General features: G+C 40.1%; 1 protein-coding gene across 1 annotated transcript; it reads left to right on the forward strand.

Moving 5' to 3' along the window:
- Positions 1–12,295: 12,295 nt before the first annotated feature.
- LOC118226995 lies at positions 12,296–22,058 on the forward strand. Its single transcript, XM_035417040.1, has 2 exons — positions 12,296–20,331; positions 20,592–22,058. The coding sequence occupies exon 1, from the start codon at positions 12,540–12,542 to the stop codon at positions 20,325–20,327; it is 7,788 nt and encodes a 2,595-aa protein (XP_035272931.1). The 5' UTR covers positions 12,296–12,539; the 3' UTR covers positions 20,328–20,331; positions 20,592–22,058.
- The last annotated feature ends 2,810 nt before the right edge of the window (positions 22,059–24,868 follow it).

Consider the following 24,868-nt stretch of genomic DNA (forward strand, 5'->3'; position numbering starts at 1 on the left):
ATACAAGTAGAAGTGTTATCCCAGATCCATCGACAGTAATCTGTGCCAGGAGTCCATCGATGTAGTATGTTTGCTACAAAAAACCTGTCAATCATGTTGTTTGTGTGGCTGTATTATTAGTCAACAAATAGATAAGATTAAGTCCTTTGTTTGATAATCTGATTCACATGCATAAAATCATAAAATCAAGCATATAGGGATCTGAACAGGACAACACTTTTATAAGTACCAGAAAAGGGAAGCATCGCGTCGTTCTGGCAGGCCACGAGAGTCAAGCCGCTTCTGGCTGAATCAGCTGATGCTCAGCTGAGTGATGTTCGCCTATCACAGTACATTCACTTTACAGGGCGGTCTACTTAAACAGCCTCCCTCTACTCATTCGGCTGCTCCTCCTGCATGCAAGCTTGCTGCACGTTGCTTTGTAAATCCCCTCCACCACCCCAGCTCCATCCCTATGTGTTAAGAATTTGCTTTGCTTCTAGATCTGTTCTGTGTTTACCCCTCTAGGGGAGTTTGGCTGCTGGCCTCCCGGCCTTATCCACGCGTGGTTGGCGGGAGGGCTTCCAGAACAGAGCAATACCGCCAAACATAAATATATTGCCTTTATTGCCAGTAAAGATCTTACTTTGATGACAGTGGTCCTGACTGAAATGACTAATATGTGATGTTTAGATACATTTGAAGATAGATTAATCACATGAGGAAAGGCTCAGGCTCCTGCATACATTAGTGAACTGCTGTCTCCGTACTCCACCGGGAGGTCTCTTAGGTCTCCGGACTAAGGACTCGGTCTAAACGGAAGATGAAGGGTGATCGTGCTTTTGCCACCGTGGCGCCCAGGCTATGGAACAGCTCTCCCATTGATATCAGATATGCGAACACTGTGGCGCCCAGGCTATGGAACAGCCCTCCCATTGATATCAGATATGCAAACACTGTGGCGCCCAGGTTATGGAACAGCCCTCCCATTGATATCAGATATGCAAACACTGTGGACACTTTTAAGCTGTGTCTAAAGACTCATTTGTTCAGACAGGCTTTCAATTGACGTTCAAATTGTTTGTTTTATGTTGTTGTTTTACAGATGTGTGTGTGTACATTTGCTGTTTTTATTTTCACTTTGTGAATCACTTTGTGGCCCTTGTCCTTGAAAAGTGCTATATAAATAAAGTTTACTTACTTACTAATATGAAGTCTGTTGCTATAGAAGGTCAGGGGACAGCATAGGGTCCAGTCCGGTCTGCTTTGCAGAGCCAGTTATCATGGTGCTCTACTGTACAGTGTCCCATAAATACTATTTTATCAACAAATGCTTTTCAGAGTGTCCATTTTTCTTTAAAAGATGCAACATGTTCATGGATAACAAAATCATCACATTTATTTGTTAAATTCAGTTGTGAATTCCATTGTAATCTTAACTGTAGTAATAGAAAACATCTTCCTAAGTCTGTCATTATTCATTGGTCAGTTCAATGGTAGAACCCAAATCCCCACAAATGCTTAATTCACCTGTGAACAACCATTTTATTCACCAGTTTAGTTTAGCAAAGTATCATGTTTTCAGGTGAAATTATTTTTATGCACTTTTTATGAAGTCACTCTGAACAGGAGAGTGTGCAAATATGCATGAATGAATAAGACAATAAATTAATGAATCTAATTTCAAATTTCAAGCCAGTCCAAGAGGGTGTGTGCACAGAGGTGTGTTCTGCAAAGGCACTATAGATCTGGAAAAAATATGAAACAGTGACTCCTAGTGTTCAAATTGTGAGGAACATCTCCTCATGCCCTTTCCTGTTCAAAAGATAGTTACATCCAAATAGGCTGATACCATAAAAATGTACACATGCGGGGAAACAGCTTCTCCTCACGAGAACAGTAAACATGTTAACTTAGTTCTGTGGGGACCGTGAGAACACTGCAATCTGTCCCCTCTCAGAGTCCATACCAACCCACATGCACATTTTAAACTGGGGAATTAAGCCAGACAAGAGTTAATTTTCCTGGCCACAGAAGATGGCTGAATTTTGCTGAAATAAATAATCATGTGCACCCTTATCACAGAGAATGGATAATACTCTTCTGCAAAGTATTGGAATGCCATGGAGTGGTTTACCACCACAACCACCTGTTGAGAGAAAACAGCACCATCAGAGGACCTATGAGATCTTATCCAGAGGTCAGATTTACACACCTTGGGCCAAACAAAAAAAACAAACACACATATGCACGCACACACACACAGACACACGTACACACACACACACATACAGGCGCACACACACACACATGCACGCGCACACACACAGACGCACGCACACACATGCACGCACACACAGACATGCACGCACACACAGACATGCACGCACACACACACATGCACGCACACACACAGACACAGGCACACACATATGCACAGACACACACATGCACACACACATATGCATGCGCACACACACGTACATGCATATGCACATGCGAACACACACACATATGCACACACACACAGACACACACATATGCACGTACACACACACACATACACACACACACACACACATGTATGCGCACACACACGTACACACATACATATGCACACACACACAGACACACACATATGCACGCACACACACACACGCACACACAGTTCATGACAAACTGGCTGCTATTGCGGTTGTGTGGGATGAGTGGGTGGAGTGCTTGCTGTACATCCCTGGGTCACAGTGGATGACTGGCTGTTGTCCCCTAAGGAAGAATCTGCCCCTCCACCCAGCACCTCCCACTCTAGTCATCAATGCTCAAGAACCTCACTTGCGGGGATTTTAAAATAAAGTTGTAAAGTTTAATTTTCCTTTCATTGGCAAACCATGCCAGCCAGTTAGCAAACTAAAGGGTGAACCAGCACAGCCTGCAGGAAAGACAAAAGCATGCTAACTTTCATAAACTGAATGGTGATGTGTTATACGTCAGTTTGAAGAACCCTCTTACTTTTGGCTATGAATAGGGCTATTTTATGGTGAGCCTTTGATTGTGCATATTAAATATGTCTGTTCTTGCTGTTGGTTACATCCCAAGCACACCGTTAAAAACAAGAAGAAGCATATGACAAAGTTTGAAAAGAATTCCATAATGAACATAGTATTCATAGTATGTATGAGAGCGCTGTGATTATGGATCGCTACTGATAAGGTGTGACACCCTTTCTTAACTCTCCTGTTATGCTCGGGGCAAAATTCCCCTGTTTCAGACTTTGACATCATTGAAACACCCAAAAACTTTATTTTTCATGACATCCTTAACAATGAATGTGTAAAATTGATGATGAGTTTTATATTTCCATAAAATCTGTATACCATTTTGGCACCAAGATACTGTTCCGGCTCATATTTGGTTTAGAATGGTAATTGAGAATGCAGCAGAGTGCAAGGACAGTGTACAGATCAGGTTTGAGTATTTGTAAAGTTTTGCACAAAGTCCATGCATGAAAGAACTACAAATTCTCCGCGTGAGAAAGGCAGGCTGCTATGCGGGTTGTGTGGGATGAGCAGGTGGAGCGCTTGCTGTGTCTGGGCCTGCGGTCACAGTGGAGGTATAACTGGTTCCTTTCAGAAGCTGTCATTCATCCGTTCAGTACATGTCCAGAGGAATGCAGCATCAAGATATGGGGTGGCATGTGAAACAGGACTCACTTGCGCCTGACTACTCCAACAAGGGAGGAGAGGGCAATATTAATTATACAGGAAAACACCGCTGGGAGATCATGATAGCCCATGTGCCTTTGGTCATATTCTGCAATCTTAGTGCAGTGGTTCCCTGCTTCTGCAGTACCCCTGCACATGCTGGTTTTCATTCGAAACTTAATTTGCGTTCTAGAGGGATGAGCAGTTTCTGATTGCATAACTGCAAAGAGAACAAGGATGCGTGGACACATATCGCTTTTTCCATGTTGCAAACAAGAGATAATAATGTTTAAAAATATTTATATTATGCCTTGGTGACACAGTGTTATTGTGATATTTCCAGTGTTTTAGGTCTGTTCCAGAGTCTCCCAGAGCTTTTTTTTTATATCTTATTTTTTGGATCAGTAATTTAGTGCATTTTTCACTGCTGGATCAATATGTGTGCATTTGTTCAGTTAGTTTGATATTATTATTATCTCAGACAAGACTGATTATATTTTTCTCACGTGTCCAGCTGTGCTATTATATCACTGAGGTACTAACGTAACATTGAAAGGAAAGACAGGAGCCCGCACTCTTAATGAATAGATATATATTACGAATGTCTACGCAACAAAATCATTTAAATTTTTATTCCTATTTGGACAAAGACTAACTTAACATTGGCCTTCACAGGAAGGAAGTCTTGGAACTGTCGATCTCGGGCCTGACTGAAGAATACAAATGTGCCAAAGTGAGACCTGAGAATCACATCCTGCAAGAAAAGCCTCACTCAAGGAAGATTTACATGGAGTTGCAATCAAGTTTGAAAGTGTCTGGCATCAATCCTTGAGAAGCAAAGGTCTGGCATCAATGCATGCCCCTCCAACAGCAAACCTAACAACCATACCCTTGATGTGGGGAGGTCAGTTACAAACCACCTCTGCTCTGAGACCCAAATCAACTCTGTCGAATGCTGCCTGAGATTGGAAGATCTTTTTTACAAAACAATACTAATAAGCATAGGAATTGAAAAAAATAATATTTTAGTGTTAGTGATTATAACACAACTTTGAAGAAATAGTAGCTGTACTATTATGAAATAACTTGGGCTTTATGCCATTATGTAAGAAAGGAAGAATTCACATCGAAAGACAGAAAACGGTTTGCAGCGCAATCACTATCAGCCCTGCAGGTGAGAACACTCACTCAGCAGCTACATGCAGGTGTTCCTTTTAAGGCCTGGTTACACCTTTAGCAGCACGGCTGGTCAGTGTGATTGATTGTTAGCTGATCGTTAGCGACAGCTAAATTACAGCCAAGAACAGACAGGTTTTATCAGAACATGATCAGAACATAGAACTGCTCATTATATGTGGTCCCTACACCAATGCAGAAACACGCTGGCAGTGGCAGGGAGGTTAACAGAGACAGTGAACGGCAGGGTATTAGAAATACTGTAAAGCTGTCAGAGGTAGAAACCTAGCATATAGCGTCAGCGTGTGAGCCTGTGTAAAAGACAGGCGTCCTGCATAGAAGAAAAATGATTTCTGGAAAACTTAATGTTCATCACTCCCAGGAGGAGCTCTTGCATTATAATTACATAAATAGGCTACAGCTTATAAAACATTTTATAAGCCTATGCAAAAACAAAAATGTAAAAAATAGCCTATAATAAATGCACAATAAACTTTGGCCTGTTATGAATAACAGGCAGTGGCCAGTTGTAAATAAAATTGATAATCTCCCTAATTAAAACAAAATAAATGTTGCCTGTAGGCTAAATAAAATAAAAAAAGGCCTAGGCCTGTAAATGACACCCGTGGCATATTTGACACTTTTGTAAAGCCTGGAAGGTTGTGCTTTTAGAAGAAAGTACATTTTTAGAGAACTACCATTTGCTATTTTTACAGTAAATAAAAATTGGCAATATTATGTATTATGAACTAGAAGAAGTCTGTCTCCTTTAAGTATCTGTTTGTGCCATACTGATTTTATTTTTTACTTTTTCATAGTTACATTTGTCAGACTGTTGGTAAACCAGTCAGTGTCATAATATGAACCAAATTCCATCAACAAGATTTAACTTGCCTAATAAGTGTCAGCATCACCTGTCCCTCCAGGGTGAAGGGTTTAGGACTACTACCCCCCATCCCCCTCCCCCCAACTTTGGCAGCTTTATTGAATTTCTGAATGAGCAGTTAACCTACATTCCAGAGATTTATTTTGCTGACAGTCATGAAGACCTGGCTATAATTACACTATACGACCAGGTATCTTGGTCAGGGGCTGTTTTTTTATGGTTTGGACTAGGCCCCTTTGTTTCAGTGAAGGCAAATCTTAATGCTACTGCATACAATCACAGTCTAGATGATTCTGTGCTTCCCCAACAGTTGGTGGAAGGCCCTTGCTTGTTTCACCATGACAATGTCCCTGGGCACACATCAAGCTCTAAATAGAAATGGTTTAGTTGAGAACGTTGTGGAAGAACTTGACTGGCCTACACAGAGCCCTGACCTCGACCCCATCCCAACTTCACTAATGCTCTTCTAGCTGAAAGCAAGCAAATCCCTGCAGCAATGCTCCAGCATCTAGTATAGAGCCTTCCCAGAGGAGTGGAGGCTGTTGGAGCACCACAGAGTAGACTGACTCCATATTAATGTACATAATTTTGAATGAGATGTTGGATGTCAGGTCTCCACATACTTTTGGCCATGTAGTGTATTTAATCAATAAATTACCTAAACTATGCAGACAATAAGCCTGCACAGTTTTCTCTTCCAGAATCACTAGCAAAATCAGCAACAGGTGCCTGAGGTGCCTACATTCAAGCAGAACAAAAAGTGGAGCAGGGCTATTCTTAGATCTGCTTAAGATGGGTGGAAATACTTGAAGGGGAAATAAACACATTCACAACTCATTTGTAAAACCTTACCTGTAAAATGGACCCCCTGATATAGCACCAGAGCAAATTTGGTCAGATTAGAGGATCCACCCATCACGTTCAGAATAACACCACAGGGTCATCAATAATGGTAGTCATCAGAATTACATATGAACCTGCACCCAATACCACTGTATCTGCACACATCCAAAATGACATAACCACAGCACACATTGGACACTGTGTAAACCTAAGCCAATGTGTGTTTCTTTGAACAAAATAAAAAGGTTTCTGTATAATTTAGTGTTTTCAGAAACAACACTTGGCATTACACAATGTAGAATAAAAATGCTTGACTGCTTCAATTAAACAACTTACAGTTATGGAAAGTCATGTACATACAATTTGTCTTCAGCATCAAAAGGGGGTAATAGGAATAAAATGTTGTAAAATAGCAATTGTTATACTGGATTAAAAGCCAATTCTGATTAAGATGACTAATCCACAACCCTTAATAGTTTAGGATTAATCTTTTTAAGGATAGATACATAACTGCTAAGTGTGTGGCAGTGTTTGCAAAGCCTCCACTGCATTGTCCATCAAACCTTCACACTTATCATATTGACATGTATTGATGTATATGCTTAACAGTTACTGTGATGTAATGTGTGAAGACCGCCACCTCTGGACCTCACAGAAAAGTCTTGAAGAAAATAAAAAAATTATAAGGTCATGTTTCATCAAATAAAGCTGTGGTAACCAACTCAGTTCCTGGAGATCTATCATCCTGTAGATTTTCATTTCAACTCTAATTTTTCACACCTGATTCTACTAATAAGCAGCTCAATGAGATCTCTAGCTGTTTAATGATGTGTGGCTTTGTTAGGTTTGGAGTGAAATTCAACAGGATGATAGATCCAACAGGGTTGGTTACAACTGACAAAATATCTTATCACTAGATTTTAATGGTTCCCCTGTGTCTACAAGGGAGGGGGAGAATACTCCCTGGAGGAGAATGGGGGGTAGGTCTATTGGTGGTGGGGATTTCTGTGCATAACTTATTCGGGCCTACAAAGGGAAGTGTGTAATGTGGAAGGCTTGCTCTGGATTATATTTATATATAGTGCATATATTTAAGTCCTAAGAAACATTTGGAGAATCTGTTTAACAATTCTTACACAGGGGTAGTTAAATCATAGGTTCAATATTAAATCAAGATTATATATTTGTGACCTACTGTGTAAAGGTTCCTGATTGCTCATGACAGTAATTCTGGGTTTAGTTTAGTTTTATTTTTGCACAATTTAAAAAATACACAAAAATGACAAGTTAACAAATAATATACAGTGTAGGGGGAGGCAGAAAGCCCGGTGGGCTTAGTTGAAGCCTCCACCTAAAAAATGTTAAAATTTCACAATGTGTGGCCAGAACAGTGGGTGTGTCCTGTTCAGTAGGTGTAACCAATAAAAAGCTTGTCTCTCAGAGAGTAGGTGTGTCCAGTGGAAGGGTGTCACCTGCTTCAGCAAATAAATCTTGTGAGTTCCTCTCCAAGTGACAGAAAGGACCGGGGTCCATTCTCCTTTCCTGTAAGTACAATTTTAATCATCATATGCTGATAGGACTCTGTGTAAAATACAGTCTAAATGTGCAGGACACTTCAGGAATTTGCATTCTGAATAGTGATGATAGACTACTGGGGGAATATGATAAATGGCTTCATGTAGGAGTGTGGTGAAGACCACTAGTTGGGGACAGCACTGTGAATACTGTGCTATGGGGAAACATAAAACAAGCTTTTCAAGGGTCACACCAAACCGGACAGGCAATGTGCTCACTGCTGGGTGTTGCGCAGAGCTAGCGTAGACATCTCAAAAATGTGTTATAGCAATGAGCAGTCTACAGCACAGTATCTACACTGAAATATCTGAACATCATTGTGGAGCTAGACAAAAATATGGGAGGCTTCACTTTCATGATTTTCAATCAGATAGTGTTGTAAAAATCAGTGTTTCAACCTGTTACTTAGTGTAGTGCCACAAAATGGCCAAATTTCACTGAACATGGTGTGTGCCCTTCTGGCCTAATGGTAATTGTGTGCAGCAAGTCTGATTCAATAGACAAAAGGGTTTCAGATATATGGCCACTCTTCCTCTATTGTGCCTTCACCTATTGGGGCAATATTGTTCAACTGCACTATCTTTGCAAAATGGTCAATAGATGTAATACCCAAAATTGCAGCTAGATTGGGCAATAGCTCTAGGAGGAGATGTCTAAATGAGCTTTTGACAACATACCCGAAAAACACAATGGCTGACCCTGTGGTCATATGGCTTCCCAGTTACGATCCTTTACAGCTTACTTGAACTATTTACAAAAATATAAAATAAAATCATAAATGATTTACAATAATATAGTGCCCATAAACCAATAAACAAACAAAGCTCCGATAAACAATTAAATAAAGTGTGCAGAAAGCAGAAAGTAACTTGGTATACAACAGAATAGCTAAGCCACAATTTCTAAGCCTTAAACTACGTTTGAAAGCTGTGTAAATGAGCTTAAAGAATACAATACTCAAATAGAATACAATACTGACTAGATTTTAGGGTGGGCTGATTTCTCTGGTAATGGCTTACTTTCAGATAATTCACTTGCCACTGGAATGTCCAATTGAGAATTTTTTTCACTGTTTATAAGGTAAGACGTTTTAAGTTCAGTATTGCTTTTGATTACATTCTTAATTTCAAGAAGTTACAAGCCATCATTAAACCTTGTAGATTATTCATAGAAATATGTGCTGCAATGCCTGTGCGCAATTTTTGGTGTGGACTGAACTGAACAAATTAAGTTCTATTGCTTAATTAGTTAAACAGATTTTGAAAAAATAAGTTACAGACTTTGGAATTCGCACTAGGTTGCAGAATACAAAAGATGCATCTCACTTGCAATAAACCAACATAAAGTTTCAGACATGTAGCACAAAAATGTTTTAATTCTGGAGCACTCTGTAGTGTCACTATTTGGTCAATTGCCTTCATGTTAAAGTATACATTGTTTGGGACCAGACTGAAAATTTCATGCATTTTCGTTCATTGGAAGGTAGTTTTGGTTAGAAGACTGAGCACAAGAAAAACCATAGTATGCCTTGCACTTGCACCTTTGTTGTTTGGCCTAATAATAATAATAATAATAATAATAATAATAATAATAATAACAAAAACAATAACAAAAACAAGAACAAAAACAAAAAGCACCTTTGTTGCTTAGCCCCCTAATGAGCATTTGGCAAGATCCAGTTTGCTGTCAAGTTAATTTGTAAGATTTTTTAAAAGAAATATTAACAAGCTTAATTTACATTAACTTATGATTCCGTTATCATGACAGGGATATATTTGTGTTATACCCTGGTTCCAGTTCTGAACCAACTCTGAAATTTCTCCTGTAATTTCTACTGTCTTCATTTTGATACTGAGTCTCTCATGTGGTACCTAATCAAATGCTTTGGAAATCTAAATATATAGATATATAATATCATCAGCCTTGCATCAACAGCTTTCTCCTTGTTAGTTGTAGTATCAGGGATCTTATGAGCGGGGTGCTGTGGCAAGTGGAGTTCCACAAGGATCGGTGCTGGGACTACTGCTCTTCCTCATTTATATAAATGAACTTGACAGGGACATTGAAAAAGACACATTTTTGCATCATACAGAACTGGGAGGCTCAGCTAACAGTTTGGAATCTACTAAAGTAAACCAAGACGCTTTAAACACAATGAGGATGTTGGTGGAAACCCGGCAAGTGAAATTCAATGAAGTACATGTAAAGTTCTACATCTGGGAAATAAAAATAAGGCGGGACTACTGCATGGGAGGAACAAAATAGAATGTGCTTAATTTTAAATTAAATTGGGAGCAATAGTTGATCAAAGCCTTTCAGGTTCTAGGCACTGTGGTGTAGCAGTAAAAAAGCCCAACAGGATGCTAGGATATGTAGCCAAAGGTATTCTGTATACATCCATGGAAATTATACTTATCTTATATAGCTAATACCTATGTCAGACCACAAATAATTGTTTGCTGTTGTGGGGACTGTACTACAAGAAAGGTATAGAGGCTCTGGAAAAGGTTCAAAGAAGGGCAACCAAATTGATTCCTGGTGTGAAAGATAAAAGTTATGAGGAAAGACTTAAGATCCTAAATCTCTTCAAACTTAGTAAAGGGAGGCTCAGGAGTGATTTTATTGAGGCTTTTAAATTCATAAAGGGGTTCAACAAAGTGAACCACAAGCGATTCTTCAGGTTGAGTTCTGTTAGTAGAACGAGGGGACATGAATAGAAATTAGCAAAAGGTAAATTCCGTAGAGTCTAAATTGCTCCTGTGTGTGAGTGAAAGATGTGTGCCCTATGCTGGATTGCCGACCTGTCCAGGGAGTATTCCTGCTTCTTACCCAATGCATGCTGGGATGGGCTCCAGCCCCTCCGGCAACCCTGACCAGGAATAAGTGGGTTAGAAAATGGATGGATGGACAGTAAACGATTTAACTGATATTTAACAAGTAAAACCACAATGTATAATTTCCTTTGGCAACCTTAAAGGAGTACCATGGTGATTTTCACATTTTCTCAATTTTATGTGCTATTTGCACAAGAGGCATTGAAGAAACACAATGAGTAAAGTATTAGATATGTCCGTTCTGTATTTTTGGAGAAATATGTGTTTTAAATTGATCGTCATATTTTCAACCGGTTGAGAAAGTTGTCAACTTGGTGCGTCACGAACACAGTAACCATTCCCCTTTCCACGCCCCGTAAACCCATGGATAACTCGAGACCCATAGTTTGCGCCGCTGGCTTACAGGCAAGACAATGCAAATATTTGACTAACATTAGGTTCACTTAAATTAGAGTGCCTTTTAAGGACTATTAGATTATTTCTGGTTATATTCATTTAGCTAGCTAGCTAACGTTAGCTAGCTAGGTAGTTTGCTTTCATAAGGCAATGTTATCGATAACGTTAGCTAGCTAGTTTGCTTTTATGAGGACGTTATAGTTGTGCTTTTATCTTAACTTGGCTAGCTAGATAGAAAAAATTATAATTGGATATAAGTCAACATCCTTACCTTAGCTATCTATCGATACTTGATATACTACTAAGCTAGCTAGCTTGTGAAATGTCTCCCAAAAAGAACGCGTATCATGGGGGTAGCTATGGTAACGGGGCACGGTCTGTCAATCATAGCTAACTGACAGTTGTCATTACCACGCCCAGACGGTTCGGGTGAACTTTTATAGTGGGAAATTTAGGCTTAGAAAAATACGTTTTAAAGTACATTGAAATGACTGAATAATAAAAAAATTACGCACATTTGTTTTGTTGTTGCCTAAAGACAACTGGGAAGTGTCACGTTCAACCACCATGTTACTCCTTTAAGTATTACCAGCAGTAAGGACGCCAAAATGTGGGAGACATGCTAGTGTTCTGTGTGATTGCAGGAGCCTGTTAAATGGCTGCTTTCCCTGTTCCTGTTTATCAAATCCCCCGGTGCAGTTACATTTACTGGATGAGTGAACACGTTTCAGAATGGCAGGATCTGGTGTTTTTTTTGAGCTTTTCCAATCGGAGGTAGCTGTAAACTACTGGTAAAGATGAGGGCTTATCCGAGGGGAAATCATAACTATTGGATGTTGCCATTATGGCCAATCAGCAGCAAGGCCATGTGATCATGTGATGTGTTTCTGTCAATCACATGGAAGCTGGATTTTCTTGTATGACAAGATAACTGCTGTGAAAATATTGTGATAAACATAATGAGAATGCCGAATGTCTTCGAAAAATGTACCTAGAAACAGAACAAAACATAAAAATGACCAAAATATGTAAATAAAGTTAGATTAATAATTTAATAACAAAAACTCATTAAATTGACCATTGCTCATTTTATATTTTTCAGAAAAACACACAAAAGGAAACCACAGCTTAGTTGGTGAAGAATAAAAAATGGGGAACAAAGTACCAACGGAAGCAAACATGGGCGACAGTCTAAGATGTACTACCTGCCGTGATGTACTACCTGCGTGTATTTCCTTCTCAAATTTAACTAAACGCACGATTGATAACAGACTTGTATATGTGTTCAATGGAGGTGAATACTTCAGGCAGGTGGGTCATGGGTCATACTTCTGTAATGACTGCTTTTATAAGCCAATCAGAGATCGAGAGGAAAGGCAGAGACAGCAGGAACAGCAGCAAAGAAAAGAAAAACTGAGCCAAAGACTGCAGCAATCACAACAACGTGCTGAACAGCAACAGGAGCAACAACAATTGAGCAGAAAGTCAGTGGAATTTGAGCGTAAGCAATCTGTATTAAAACAGCAGCTGGATGAGTTTTCACCTGAGGAGCCAGATGAATTTAGCGATGACCTCCTAGAAGTCCTCTCATCCCAATGTGACATCCCAGTTACAAGCCTCAGTCTCAGCCACCTGGCAGATGGTCAGCTAGGACAGATTATGTCGGCCCTGGACAGCCTTCTGTTTGAGAAATGGACAAATGCTCATCCACCACTCAGAACTTTACAGCATGCACAGGTATTTATCACACAGCTGTGTACCCTGTCTCTGGGGACATCTGAGGGAGTTTCCCTGCAAAGTGTCTCCAATCATGTGCAGTCTCTGGTGCAGAACATCAGCCAATCAGCAGATAATGCCTTTGAGAATTTCCTGCTCACACAAGCCCTGTATTTGAGCCTTGTGAATTTTTTCACTGACCATGATGACTCAGACACTGATGCAGTACACATTGCCAAACGATGGGCTGAGGGTAACCTTTCTGCTGAGATTTGCTTTGTTCTAAACTTCCTCTACACTCTCACGGAGTCACTAGACAATGCAATTGGAATGGCCTCTGTTTTTGTTTTAAACATGGAAATCCAGTGCCTGAGGCTTCTGTTTTCCACACTCACGCATCTCAATGGCAAAGAAATACACAAAGAAGTCACTGAAATGCACCTCAGACTTGCACAAACAAATGGATGGAAACCCACAGAGGTATTGACTCTCCTCAAAGTATTTTCAGAGCAAAATGCAGAGGATGTTTCAATAACTAAAATTCTGACTTTACTAGAAGTGTATGATGTATCTCCAGTGTGGAAAGATAACCGTGAACGATCTCTCATTGAGTCTATTGACTTCGCTGGCCCTGAGAGTTTCTACACAACTTTCCAACAGGCCCTCGAAAACCAAGGTTCTGATGTCCCTGAAAGAATAGCAGAATTAATGAAACACAGAAGTTTGGATGAATCTGTGATAAAGAGGGTACTGAATATCACAAACATCACTTGTAACACCCTGCAACATTCACAAAATGAAGATGCAAAAATTTTTAAACGTGACTATAAAATTGAGAACATGCGTGATGACGATTTCCAAGAAATCCTGACTCAGCTCTGCAAAGCTGTTTTCCACACAAAAGGTTGGTGGCCATCCCGGAGTCAAATCATACGCTGGTGTGCTGTAGTGTTAGCTGAGAAAAGTCAGCCACCAAAGCTGGTTGGGTTTGAAGAAGATCCATGTGTCACAGCCATGATAGCAGCCATGCAAATCTGCGTGGGAAACAAACTGGATATTGTGCTGAGCTCTGGGGCTCTTTCAGAGCAGGAAACCAAGGAGTGGTCCGACTTCTACAAGCATCTGGGAATTTCACTAAACACAAACAGGAGGAAAACTAACAAGTCATATGGTGATGTTTATGAAGCAGACATTGTGTATGGTGCCATTGAAGACTTCATCACTGATTACTTTCAATATGGCTTAGCGATGATGGAAGCAGGAAGCTCTCAGTTTATTCGTGGATTTATCATTGAAAATGGATGTCTTGGTGCTGGCCATAATCTGAACTTTTCAAGGCTCAAGGACAATGAGGCCCTTGGGTTTGCAGCAGAAGAATTCCAAAGCCTCATGGGTAAATGTTCCAGTGAGAAAATGGAAGTGAGGCACAGTTTTGTTCGGGAAATGTTCCAGGTGCTCCATACTGACCTGAAAGATAATGTAGACATGAAGGTTATGACCCTCTCACAAAAACTTACTGGAGCGAAATTACCTTCTCGAGATGCCTTTGTTCTTATGTTTCTTGAGACACTAATGAAAGGAGTTGCCACTGATGCAGAAATAAAGAAAAACAGCAATTCTCCTATAGTTAAATGGTGTTTTGAGATTTTAATTGCCTGTGCAATGCAATTCCAAGCCTCAACAAGTGCAAAAGGATTTCTGCAGATGGTGTCAAATCTTGTGGCTCAGAAACTTTGGTCACCTGAAGAGACCTTAAAACTCCTTGGATCATTAACTGCCCAGCATCAAGATGAAAGCTTTATTTCCATCATTAAGATTTTATGGTTGATGACAACATATCAGATATCTTCAGAGTGGAAAGATGAGAACCAACAATCTCTCCTTCAGCTCATAGGTTCATCAGAAACACAGGATCTAATTCAGCACTTACAAAATAACTGCAAAGCAGAGAAAGAAAAAAGTATTGATACTCTCTTTGATGAAATAAGAGCCATGAAAGATCTTGATGAAGAAACACTGGAGAAATCACTCACTATAGTAAAACATGTACAAGAACTGATTAAAACTGGTGACATTAAAAGCCATGCAGATGCACAGCGAGCTCGGAGTCTGAGCCACAGCATGAAGACAGAAGATGTTCAGGAGGTACTGGCTGTCTTATGCAATGCTGTACATGTTACTATATTAGGGAACAGGTGGTGGCCCAGAAGCACTCAAATGACAAGCTGGTGCTTCTTAGCCTTGGCTAACAATGGAAAGCTCCTGCAGATGGGCACTGGGGAAGGGAAGTCTGTTGTTGTAGCTATGTTTGCAGCACTGCGTGCCCTCAGGGGTGAAAAGGTAGATGTGCTGTCCAGCTCTTCTGTGTTATGCCAAAGGGATGCAGAAGAATGCGCTGACTTTTTCAGCTACTTTGATCTCACAGTGGACACAAACACTAATAAAACCAAAGATAAAGATCGAAAGCAATGCTACCAGAAGGATATAGTCTATGGAACTGTCGAGACCTTCGCTGCAGATCACCTTCGCCAGACATTTGAGATAAAGGATGTGAGACCCGATCGCGGCTATAAGTGCATCATCATTGATGAAGTGGACTTGCTGCTTCTGGACCAGGGAATACAGGTGACCTACCTGTCCAGTTCCATGGTCTCCATGCAGCACCTCAACATTATTCTGACCATGATCTGGGGCCATGTATGCCAGTATGGTCTCTTGACAACAGGATACGAAACGTTTGTACGTGGTCCTCCTGCTTCATTCTTCAAGGCTATATTTGACTCAATGGACACAGAGGGAACTGAAATCAATGACCCAATGGACATTTTGCAGATTGCTGAAGAGTGCAGCGTTGTCCCAAAAGGATTTACAGAGGAAATTTACAAAAGTGAAAAAGATGGAATTCTTGCAAAACTGAAAAATGTGAGTCAGGATGCTCAAATAAATTTCTTTCAAGAAATTGAGGACTATGTCCCCTATGGGTTTGCTGTTTACATGTTAGATGACAATGGATGTCTTAGTCTTAAAAAGCAGAGCCTGAACAAGCAGGTTGTTAAAACCCTTAAATTTCTTGTTTTAGATGATGGCTTGTGTTGTCCTCTCTATGATTCAGAAGAAATTCTCATTGACCCCATTGCAGAATTAATATCTGATCAGCTGCACTACACTCCAAGTGAGAACAAGGCAAAGAAAATCAACATCCCTGGATTTCTGAAAGGTCTGGTGGAGAAAAAATTGGCAACATGGGTTCAGAATGCCTTCCTGGCTATGAGGCTGAAGGAAGGGCAGGAATATGTTGTGGAAGATGACCATATCTATCCAGTGGATTTCAAATCCACAGGTATTGTTGAACTGAATAAGAAATGGGGTGAAGGTCTACAACAATTTGTGGAGATTAAACACCAAATCAAATTAAGCACAATGTCAGCCGTGACAAACTATGTTTCCAATGTTTCCTTTTTTGAAAAGTATAATGGGAAAATATATGGATTGACAGGCACACTTGGGAGCAAAACAGACATGATGTTTTTGAATGAACAATATCCAAGTCTCTCTGCCTGTGAAATGCCAACATTCAACAGGAAAAAGTTATTTGAGGTTAAAGGTTTTCTCAAGCCCTCTACTGAAGAGTGGAAATCAGAAGTGAAACGTTTGCTTTTGGATCAAATTTCCCTAAATTCATACAGAAAAGGAAGAGCAGCCCTGGTTATCTGTGAAACCATCAATAAAGTCAATGATCTCTATGAAGAGCTAAAAGACAGCATCCCAGGTGAAGTCATTGTCTATGCACGCAGTGACACAAACAGCTTGGGTGCACTAGATAGAAAACTGAATCCTGGTGATGTGGTTCTTGCCACAAATCTTGCAGGGCGTGGGACAAATATTAAAGTCACTGATGAGGTAAATGAAAATGGAGGATTATTTGTGATCCTCTCCTTCCTTCCTGAGAATGAAAGAGTGGAACACCAGGCCTTTGGGCGAACCGCACGCAAAGGTAAACCTGGATCTGCTCAGCTAGTTATATCCACTCAACATCTGCAGGAGTGTTACAGGACAGTGTCGTCTCTGGAGGAAGCTAAGAAAATGAGGGATAGTCTTGCAATAGAGCAGATACAGGACATGCAAAAGGATATTGATGAGATGAAACTGCGAGAGGATCTGTTTTCAGAGTACTGTAAAACCCTTCAAGAGATTTACAAGAGCACAGATGAAGATGAACAGAAGGCTATTGTCCCCATCATGAATGAGTTCTGGGGGATTTGGCTGCAAACAAAGTCTGAAGAAATTGATCAATTGAAGAGAAGAGGACTGCAGAAGAGCTTGAGAGCTGATTTGGCATTTGCAAAAAAGCAGACTGAAAGCCAGAATTCCCCCTCCTCAAGTATTTATCACTATGTGAAGTTTGGGAATATTGCACTGAAGGACAAGAAATGGGATATCAGTGCCAGGCTTTTTCAAAAAGCCTCAAAACTAGATCCAAGTTGGGCAGGCATAGCATTTTACAATCATGCATACTGCATTATTATGCAACAATCAGGTGATTATCTCACTCTAGCCATAAATGATCTGAAGAAGGCGCAAGATTCTCTGAAGTACTTTAGTGAGGAATGCTTGGCTGGCCTGAGCTTTATAAAAATGTCCTCTCCCAAATCAGCAAATGGTAAGACCAGCAGCCTTGAAAACCAGTTCTCCAGCAAGTGTGACATGCTGAGTTATCTTGATAAAAATATGAGTGAGGCCATCAATAAACTAAAAGAAATTAAAGGAAAGGAGAGAGATGCTCTTGCAAAAAAAGCTCCAGTTTTTACTCTGGTGTCAGATGATGAAGAAGCGCTCCAAATGGAAACCTTCAACCTCTATGATCGAGGTCTGAAATACATTTTTTCTGTGGAAGAGGAGCCTCGTTTCCCATGGGAAGCTCTGGTGGTGTTCTTTCTCGGAGTTGCACAGATTGTCGGAGGGGCACTGCTCACTGCAATTACATTTGGGACACTAGCTCAAGTCGGTATGGGGCTCATCACTGAAGGAATCTCAGACTGCATCACTGGCATAGAGTCTATGATAACAGGAGAATTCAGCTGGCAATCATGGGCAATAGATAAAGCCATTTCCATTGCCATCTCTCTTATTGGGTTTGGAATCGGAAAGCTGGTTTCAAAGGGCTTCAAAGCTTCTAAAACATTAATGAAGGGATTTGGCAAACAGCTAAAGGCAATGCCAAAGTTCTTTACCAGTCAGGCTAAAGAGGGGTTTAGTGTTACTATGAAGACCAACATGAAGAATGCAGTAAAAGTCACTGCTAAAAAAATCATAGAAGAATCTGTTGGCTATGGAATTGGGATGGCAGAGGATGAAATAATTAGTAAAATACTAGAAGAAATAGAAAAGGAAGTGAAAAAGGGAATCAGTGATGAAGTGAAGTCCAACATGGGAAAGGATCCCCTGCATGCAATAACAGATTCAATTATACTCTCTCACATTGAAAATAAACAGGAATTTAATGACCTTTTGACAGATGAGATAATAAAGACTAAATTACTGGCCATTTTCACAGAGCTAAGCAGCAATTCATTAGAGCCATATTCTGCAGACCTTGGCTGGCAGAATCAGCTTAGCTCATCCATCTCAAATGTGATTGACACTGTTAAGGAAGATGCTAGAGGAAAAACAAAAGCTATTCTAACGGCTATCCAAGTGGCCCATATGGGAACACTGGCAGCAGATGCTGTACATGCAGTGGTCACCCTCTCAGACAAATTTTTCACAGGTCTGTGTGAAGGGCTGGAAGGGTTTCAAAAGAAAAGAGCCATTCCTCAAAAAGTAAAGGCAAGTGACCTATCAGATTCAGAGAAAAAGATGCTGAATGACTTCAGGCAGGAAATAATTGACAGCATGGCCACTTTACTGACAAAAGCTTTAGTTGAGTTGTTTCACCAGAAGTTCTCCAGTCACATTGTGAGTAAAGTCAAAAGCAAGGTAAATGATAAAATTGGTGAATATGTGAGCACAGGTTTAAAGACTAAGAAAACAGAGGAAAAACTCAAAGCTGGGCAGGACAATCTATATACTGCACACATGTCCAAAGATGTGCATGCAGCTGGTCAACAGTCAAAGTCACATGCTGAAAAGGTCAAGAATTCAGAGAATACTGGTAGTGAGATTGATATCAAAGTCCTGTCAGAAGCCACTGGCACTAAGGTTGTGATCTTAACAGAGGGAAAAGATGGAAAGCTGACCAAAATTCAGGAGATGAACCCAAGCACTGATGATGCCAGTCAAACTGTGACACTGGTCTATAGGCCCAAGAGTGACCAACACCCAGATGGACATTATGATGTGCAGATCAATAACAAGACCGTGAGTGTAGAGAACGGCGACCTGTATCGCGCTATGGCACGAGGCATGAAACCAGACTCCAGTGACGACGACATTGCTTCTGCAGCAACTGACCTGCGATCTACAGAGGCTGAGGCCCTCACAGAAAAACCAATCCATTTTGAGTCTTTCATCCAACGGAAAGCGTGGATTAAAGCACTCGTAGTTGGTTCCTATCTCATATCAGAGGATATTGAATCAGGTGAAGCAGATCAACTAAAAAGGAAAAGGAAAGAACTTTTGAACAACCTGAAGGAGGAAAGTGCAAAAACAACAGCTCAGAACTTGTTGCAGACTCATGGAAAAAACAAAAATAAAATTGGGACAATTGGAAAAATCATGAATGGAGATAATCGCCCACCAAAGAACAGCATATTAACAGCTGCACATTTTAACACAGGGAGCAAATTAAGTAAAGTGATGTTTCAGGTTGCATCAGACTTGTCTGATTATAATGAATGTAAGCTTCCAGTTGTTTATGCACCATATGAGCGATATCATAAGTTCCCAACTGTAGAATCTCCAGAGCTCAATAAGTTATTGGCTGAAACCATGAGCAAGGATGATGTTGAGGGCACCTTCAAACTGACGATCCTAGGTGCCATGCCAACATTTATGCTGGAAAGAACATATTTTAACAATGAAGACATGAGCTTGACCAGATTGGACACTTTTGGGGACAGTTTCCCAGAGCATGCTACAGAAATGGTAAACACATGGTTCAAACTCCTGGAAAGCAGAACAGATCTCATGAACCAGGACACTGCAGATAGACTCAAACACTGGATCAACACTGAAGGATACCTTGATCCAAATGATCCCTACCGGAAACAAGTCACCATGTAAAAAGGTAATATTACATCAGTAATCTGAAATAAATTATATGTAATAAAAGCTATGAACTAATTAAATAATAAAATAACAAAAGTTATATTTTCCCAAAATATTTAACCAAAACATTTACACAAGAGATAAACTGCATAGACATGAAAAGGCATAAAAATAAGACATCACATATTCAGTATACATGCATGAATTTTCTTAAGCAGAATGAGCTGGTGAAGTGCTTGATATGTGGCTCACATTCACTGATTTGTGCTTTTTCTAAAGACCAGATGAACTGCAGATGAGTGGCTCTTCAGGAAGAGGTTCTTCTTCCCTTCCCTCCTTTTGTTGACCTGCCTACATCTAATCAGCTGTGGCATGCAGTGTTTCAAAATGGCTGATATACAACTGGCCTTGCTTTTTAATTGATCAGCTGTAACGGTGATTGGGCTATAATGAGCTATGCTTTAACAACTAAATTTTAGTTACCTGAAAACTCCTCTATGAAAACGTGACGCGCTCATCATATAGGTGTTTTATGGAATGAAAGCTGTTCGTTCTGAGGGTAGAAACAGTCTGATTGGGATTAATGTAGAGAATAGGAGACATAGTTTAAGAATTGTGTATTTTTGTGTTTAAATTAGTTTAAATGTTAGCTATTTAGCAAGCTAATGTGTCTGGAAATTCATGAGGTATTAACACCCTAGTTTCACACAGTGTAACATTAACACTAGCCAACCAGACTCATATTTCAGGTAAGACTGTTAGGAATTTCACCACTGTTGGCTAGGTAGGTCATTTAGTAGCAACTTAGGTAACATTAGCTAGCTTAATTAGCACAATTGGGTAATTAAAGTTGAACTAGCTTATTTGTCATTTTGCTGAATTTTGTTTGCTTGATGCTTAGTAGCATAATGCTCAGAAATATGATCTGTTAAAAGAATTGGGTTATTTCGGCTTTATCATTCGTAATTTAGCTCAATTTTATCTAGCTTAATAGTGCTAGGGTGCACTCTGTTTGTGCTAAATCAGCTAAATTATATGTAATTATATGTACAAAACGTAACGTAGATAAGATTTAATTCAATTTCATTACCCCTCTGACTTTCTAACACCCCTTCACCTCCCACTTTGCAAAAAGACTGGATGTCCAATAATTAATTAAATTTTGATTTAAGCAAAATGAGGCTAGAATCAGGCTAGAATAGAATCAAAACTGACTCCGCCCCCATGTGTGAGCTCTCAACATGGCAGAGCCCACTTCTGAATTTCTCTGATCTATGTGGGAGTGTGCACACTGTTTACAATGATCAGTACAGAATGTAGCACAAACCCTAAACTAATCTGAAGGTGAAGTAGATTAAATCACTGCAACATCCATTTTAAATTGCATTTACTTCTTATGGGTGCTTTACCAGCACAGCTCAATACACAACTCAGAGTCTACAGCAAATAAAATACAGGAAATTAGCTTTCCAATTATCATGAATCTCAGGATAATGAGCAGCGCACAGTCAGGCTTTTTCAATAGTCCTTTTTAAAAAAAATATATATATACATAATTATAAGTTGGTTAGATACACTTTCTTTTTTCTTTCTGATAAATTTACTTTGGGAATATTTTTATTTGTGGTGGATAACACGAAGAAGTAAAATGTGTTTAATGTAGTTGCTTGTAACTTGCAAGATGACCTCTCCCTGAGAAGAATCATATAAAGGCATGCATAGAGTCTTATAGAATAAAATTCTGTGGAAAAGGATGTATTTTCTTCTTTCAATTCTTGTTCCTGTTTTATTAGAACATTAAACTTCATCAAAAGATTTCATTTTGTTTGTTTCTTCAATTCACTAAATTTCAATCCAGTTTTGCAAATACACTTTACATTAAAATCACAGAGGAGAATTAGGCAAAAAAATTTAGGTAAAAACTCCCCAGAGGGAAAGAAAACACTGAAACAGTGGTGAGAAAATAAATGAGTGCAATGGCTCAAAGAACTTACCTGCTGAGCCTACATTTGCAGTTGCTATAAGTTGTAGGTTGTCAGTATAAATGAAGAACATAGAATATAAAAATATTCGCTTTTATATATATACATAATTCATTATGAAATTACATGTAATTTAAGCACACAGCAGAAACATTTGCACTGCTCATGTGGCGAACAGACAGATTAAAAAAATCTCATTGTTTAGCTGAACACATCGGTCAAAACCACCAAAGCAATAGAAATCCAAAAGTTAAAAAAGTAATCCAAACTGGCTCTAACCCACTACACTGTGCATAAACTGACTCTAACCCACCACACTGTGCATAAACTGACTCTAACCCACCACACTGTGCATAAACTGGCTCTAACCCACCACACTGTGCATAAACTGGCTCTAACCCACCACACTGTGCATAAACTGGCTCTAACCCACCACACTGTGCATAAACTGGCTCTAACCCACCACATGGTGCATAAACTGGCTCTAACCCACCACACTGTGCATAAACTGACTCTAACCCACCACACTGTGCATAAACTGACTCTAACCCACCACACTGTGCATAAACTGACTCTAACCCACCACACCGTGCATAAACTGGCTCTAACCCACCACACTGTGCATAAACTGACTCTAACCCACCACACTGTGCATAAACTGGCTCTAACCCACCACACTGTGCATAAACTGGCTCTAACCCACCACACTGTGCATAAACTGGCTCTAACCCACCACACTGTGCATAAACTGACTCTAACCCACCACATTGTGCACAGCCCAGCTTCCCTAAACACTGTCCGAAAACTCCCCCCAGGCCTGACAACCAGGCCCTTTATTAGGCCCAATCATTAGGTACTGGGCCACAGCTGTAGTGGGCATGTTGTCTCCCACAGCTGTGGCCAAACCTGTGAGTTGGGTTGGTGCTGCCCTCTGGTGGACAGCCGCCCAATTTCCTTCCTTCCCAGGCACCAACCTAGCTAGCAACATTCTTTTTTATAAGGTAGTTGCTTTTTCATTAAAAAAAAAAAAAAAAACCCTTAACAAACTTTAAAATCTAAATGTAACTTAGTAAAGATGGAATATACAGACCATTGTAGGTTAGACAGAATAATTCTGCAATAAGAGTAAATAGAGGTCTGAACACATTGAGCCTGAAACACTCCTGGGGAAAAGATAATGGAAACCAGCGGAACATTTACATAGGTAGTGTCAGTCTTCTTAGAGAAACATGTCTTAGTGGTAAAGAACTTGAGCAGGTCAGTGTTCAGGCCAAATGCATTTTCACTGCTTACCAGCAGGAGCGATGGTCCCTCAGATCACTGCTGTAGCTGATACAGGCTGTAGCTGACACTTTACATTCATTAAAGTGAAACATTTCAGTCACACAGACCTTCTTCAGGCATGAGTATAAGGACACAAGATGTAATTCAGAAGATCATGCGACCAATCAGAGAAAACTTAAGAGAAAATATAAAAGGGATTAATAAAGTGAATTAAAAGAAACGCTTCAGGTTGAATTCTGTCAGTAGAATGAGGGGGGAATCGATGGAAATGATCAAGAATTATATGCCGCACAGACATTGGGAATTATTTTTCCACACTGAGAGTAGTTTGAGCTACTGTAGGACAACACACGCATCTGGGCTGTGGTGAAAATGCAGCGTGACCGATGCATCAGGGCTGTCGAGCCTTTAGAGGCGGAGGGTGATGAAAAGTGGACTGGGAATCCGGGAATTAACCGGAGGAATGTGCAGTTAAAGGGGAATTGCATTTTATAGCACTTCTGCTTCTCATGACTGATATTGTCCTACTAATAAATGTGTCACCCTTAATTTTTCGATTAGTTATTTCATGTTAAATGTCTAACGTTAGAAAGAAAGACCTATTTTTTTTTAGCGCAAGTCGACATAGTAGTACGGTTTCCGGTTTTTTCTTCTTCTTAAATTTCGTTTCGCGGCCGCAAAACATTCCGTTAGCTTAGCGTTGAAATCGAACAAACTAACGTTCTTTTGTTTGATGCGATATCGGTGTAATAATGAGGTGCATTGTACCCGGTTGTTATAATGCCCCCGTTAAACTTGCATTGAAGCACATTTTCATAGTTTTCCAGGCGATGAAACTTTGTACCAGACATGGCTGGATGTAATCAGACACCCCAACACAACAGCCGAAGAAGTTCGCAAACGAGGATAATGCAGCGACCACTTGAAGCCATCGGCTACCAAGGCAACCGTATGAACCCTGGAGCTGTACCCACCGTTTTCCTATTGTTGGTTGAACCCAGAGACTGTAAAAAACCGCTCGAGGTAGGTACTAAGCGGGCTGGCTAACGCTATCGCGTCTGTCTGTGATACGTCGGACGTCTATGGTAACAGTTAGACAGCTTGCTGGCTGTTGTTATAAGGTTGCCACCGTCCATTTATTTCGTCCTCAGACATTTTCGGTTTCGCTAGCTAGTAGTAATACAACACTATTTCTACGACCAACCTAATGTAATTGTCTGCAGGTGCGCCCACATCAGAAGTCGCGCAAAGATATGCATCCTAGAGTTCGACACTAAACTGCCTGGATCT

Source organism: Anguilla anguilla, chromosome 5, assembly GCF_013347855.1.
Source record: "Anguilla anguilla isolate fAngAng1 chromosome 5, fAngAng1.pri, whole genome shotgun sequence".
Lineage (NCBI taxonomy): Eukaryota > Metazoa > Chordata > Actinopteri > Anguilliformes > Anguillidae > Anguilla > Anguilla anguilla.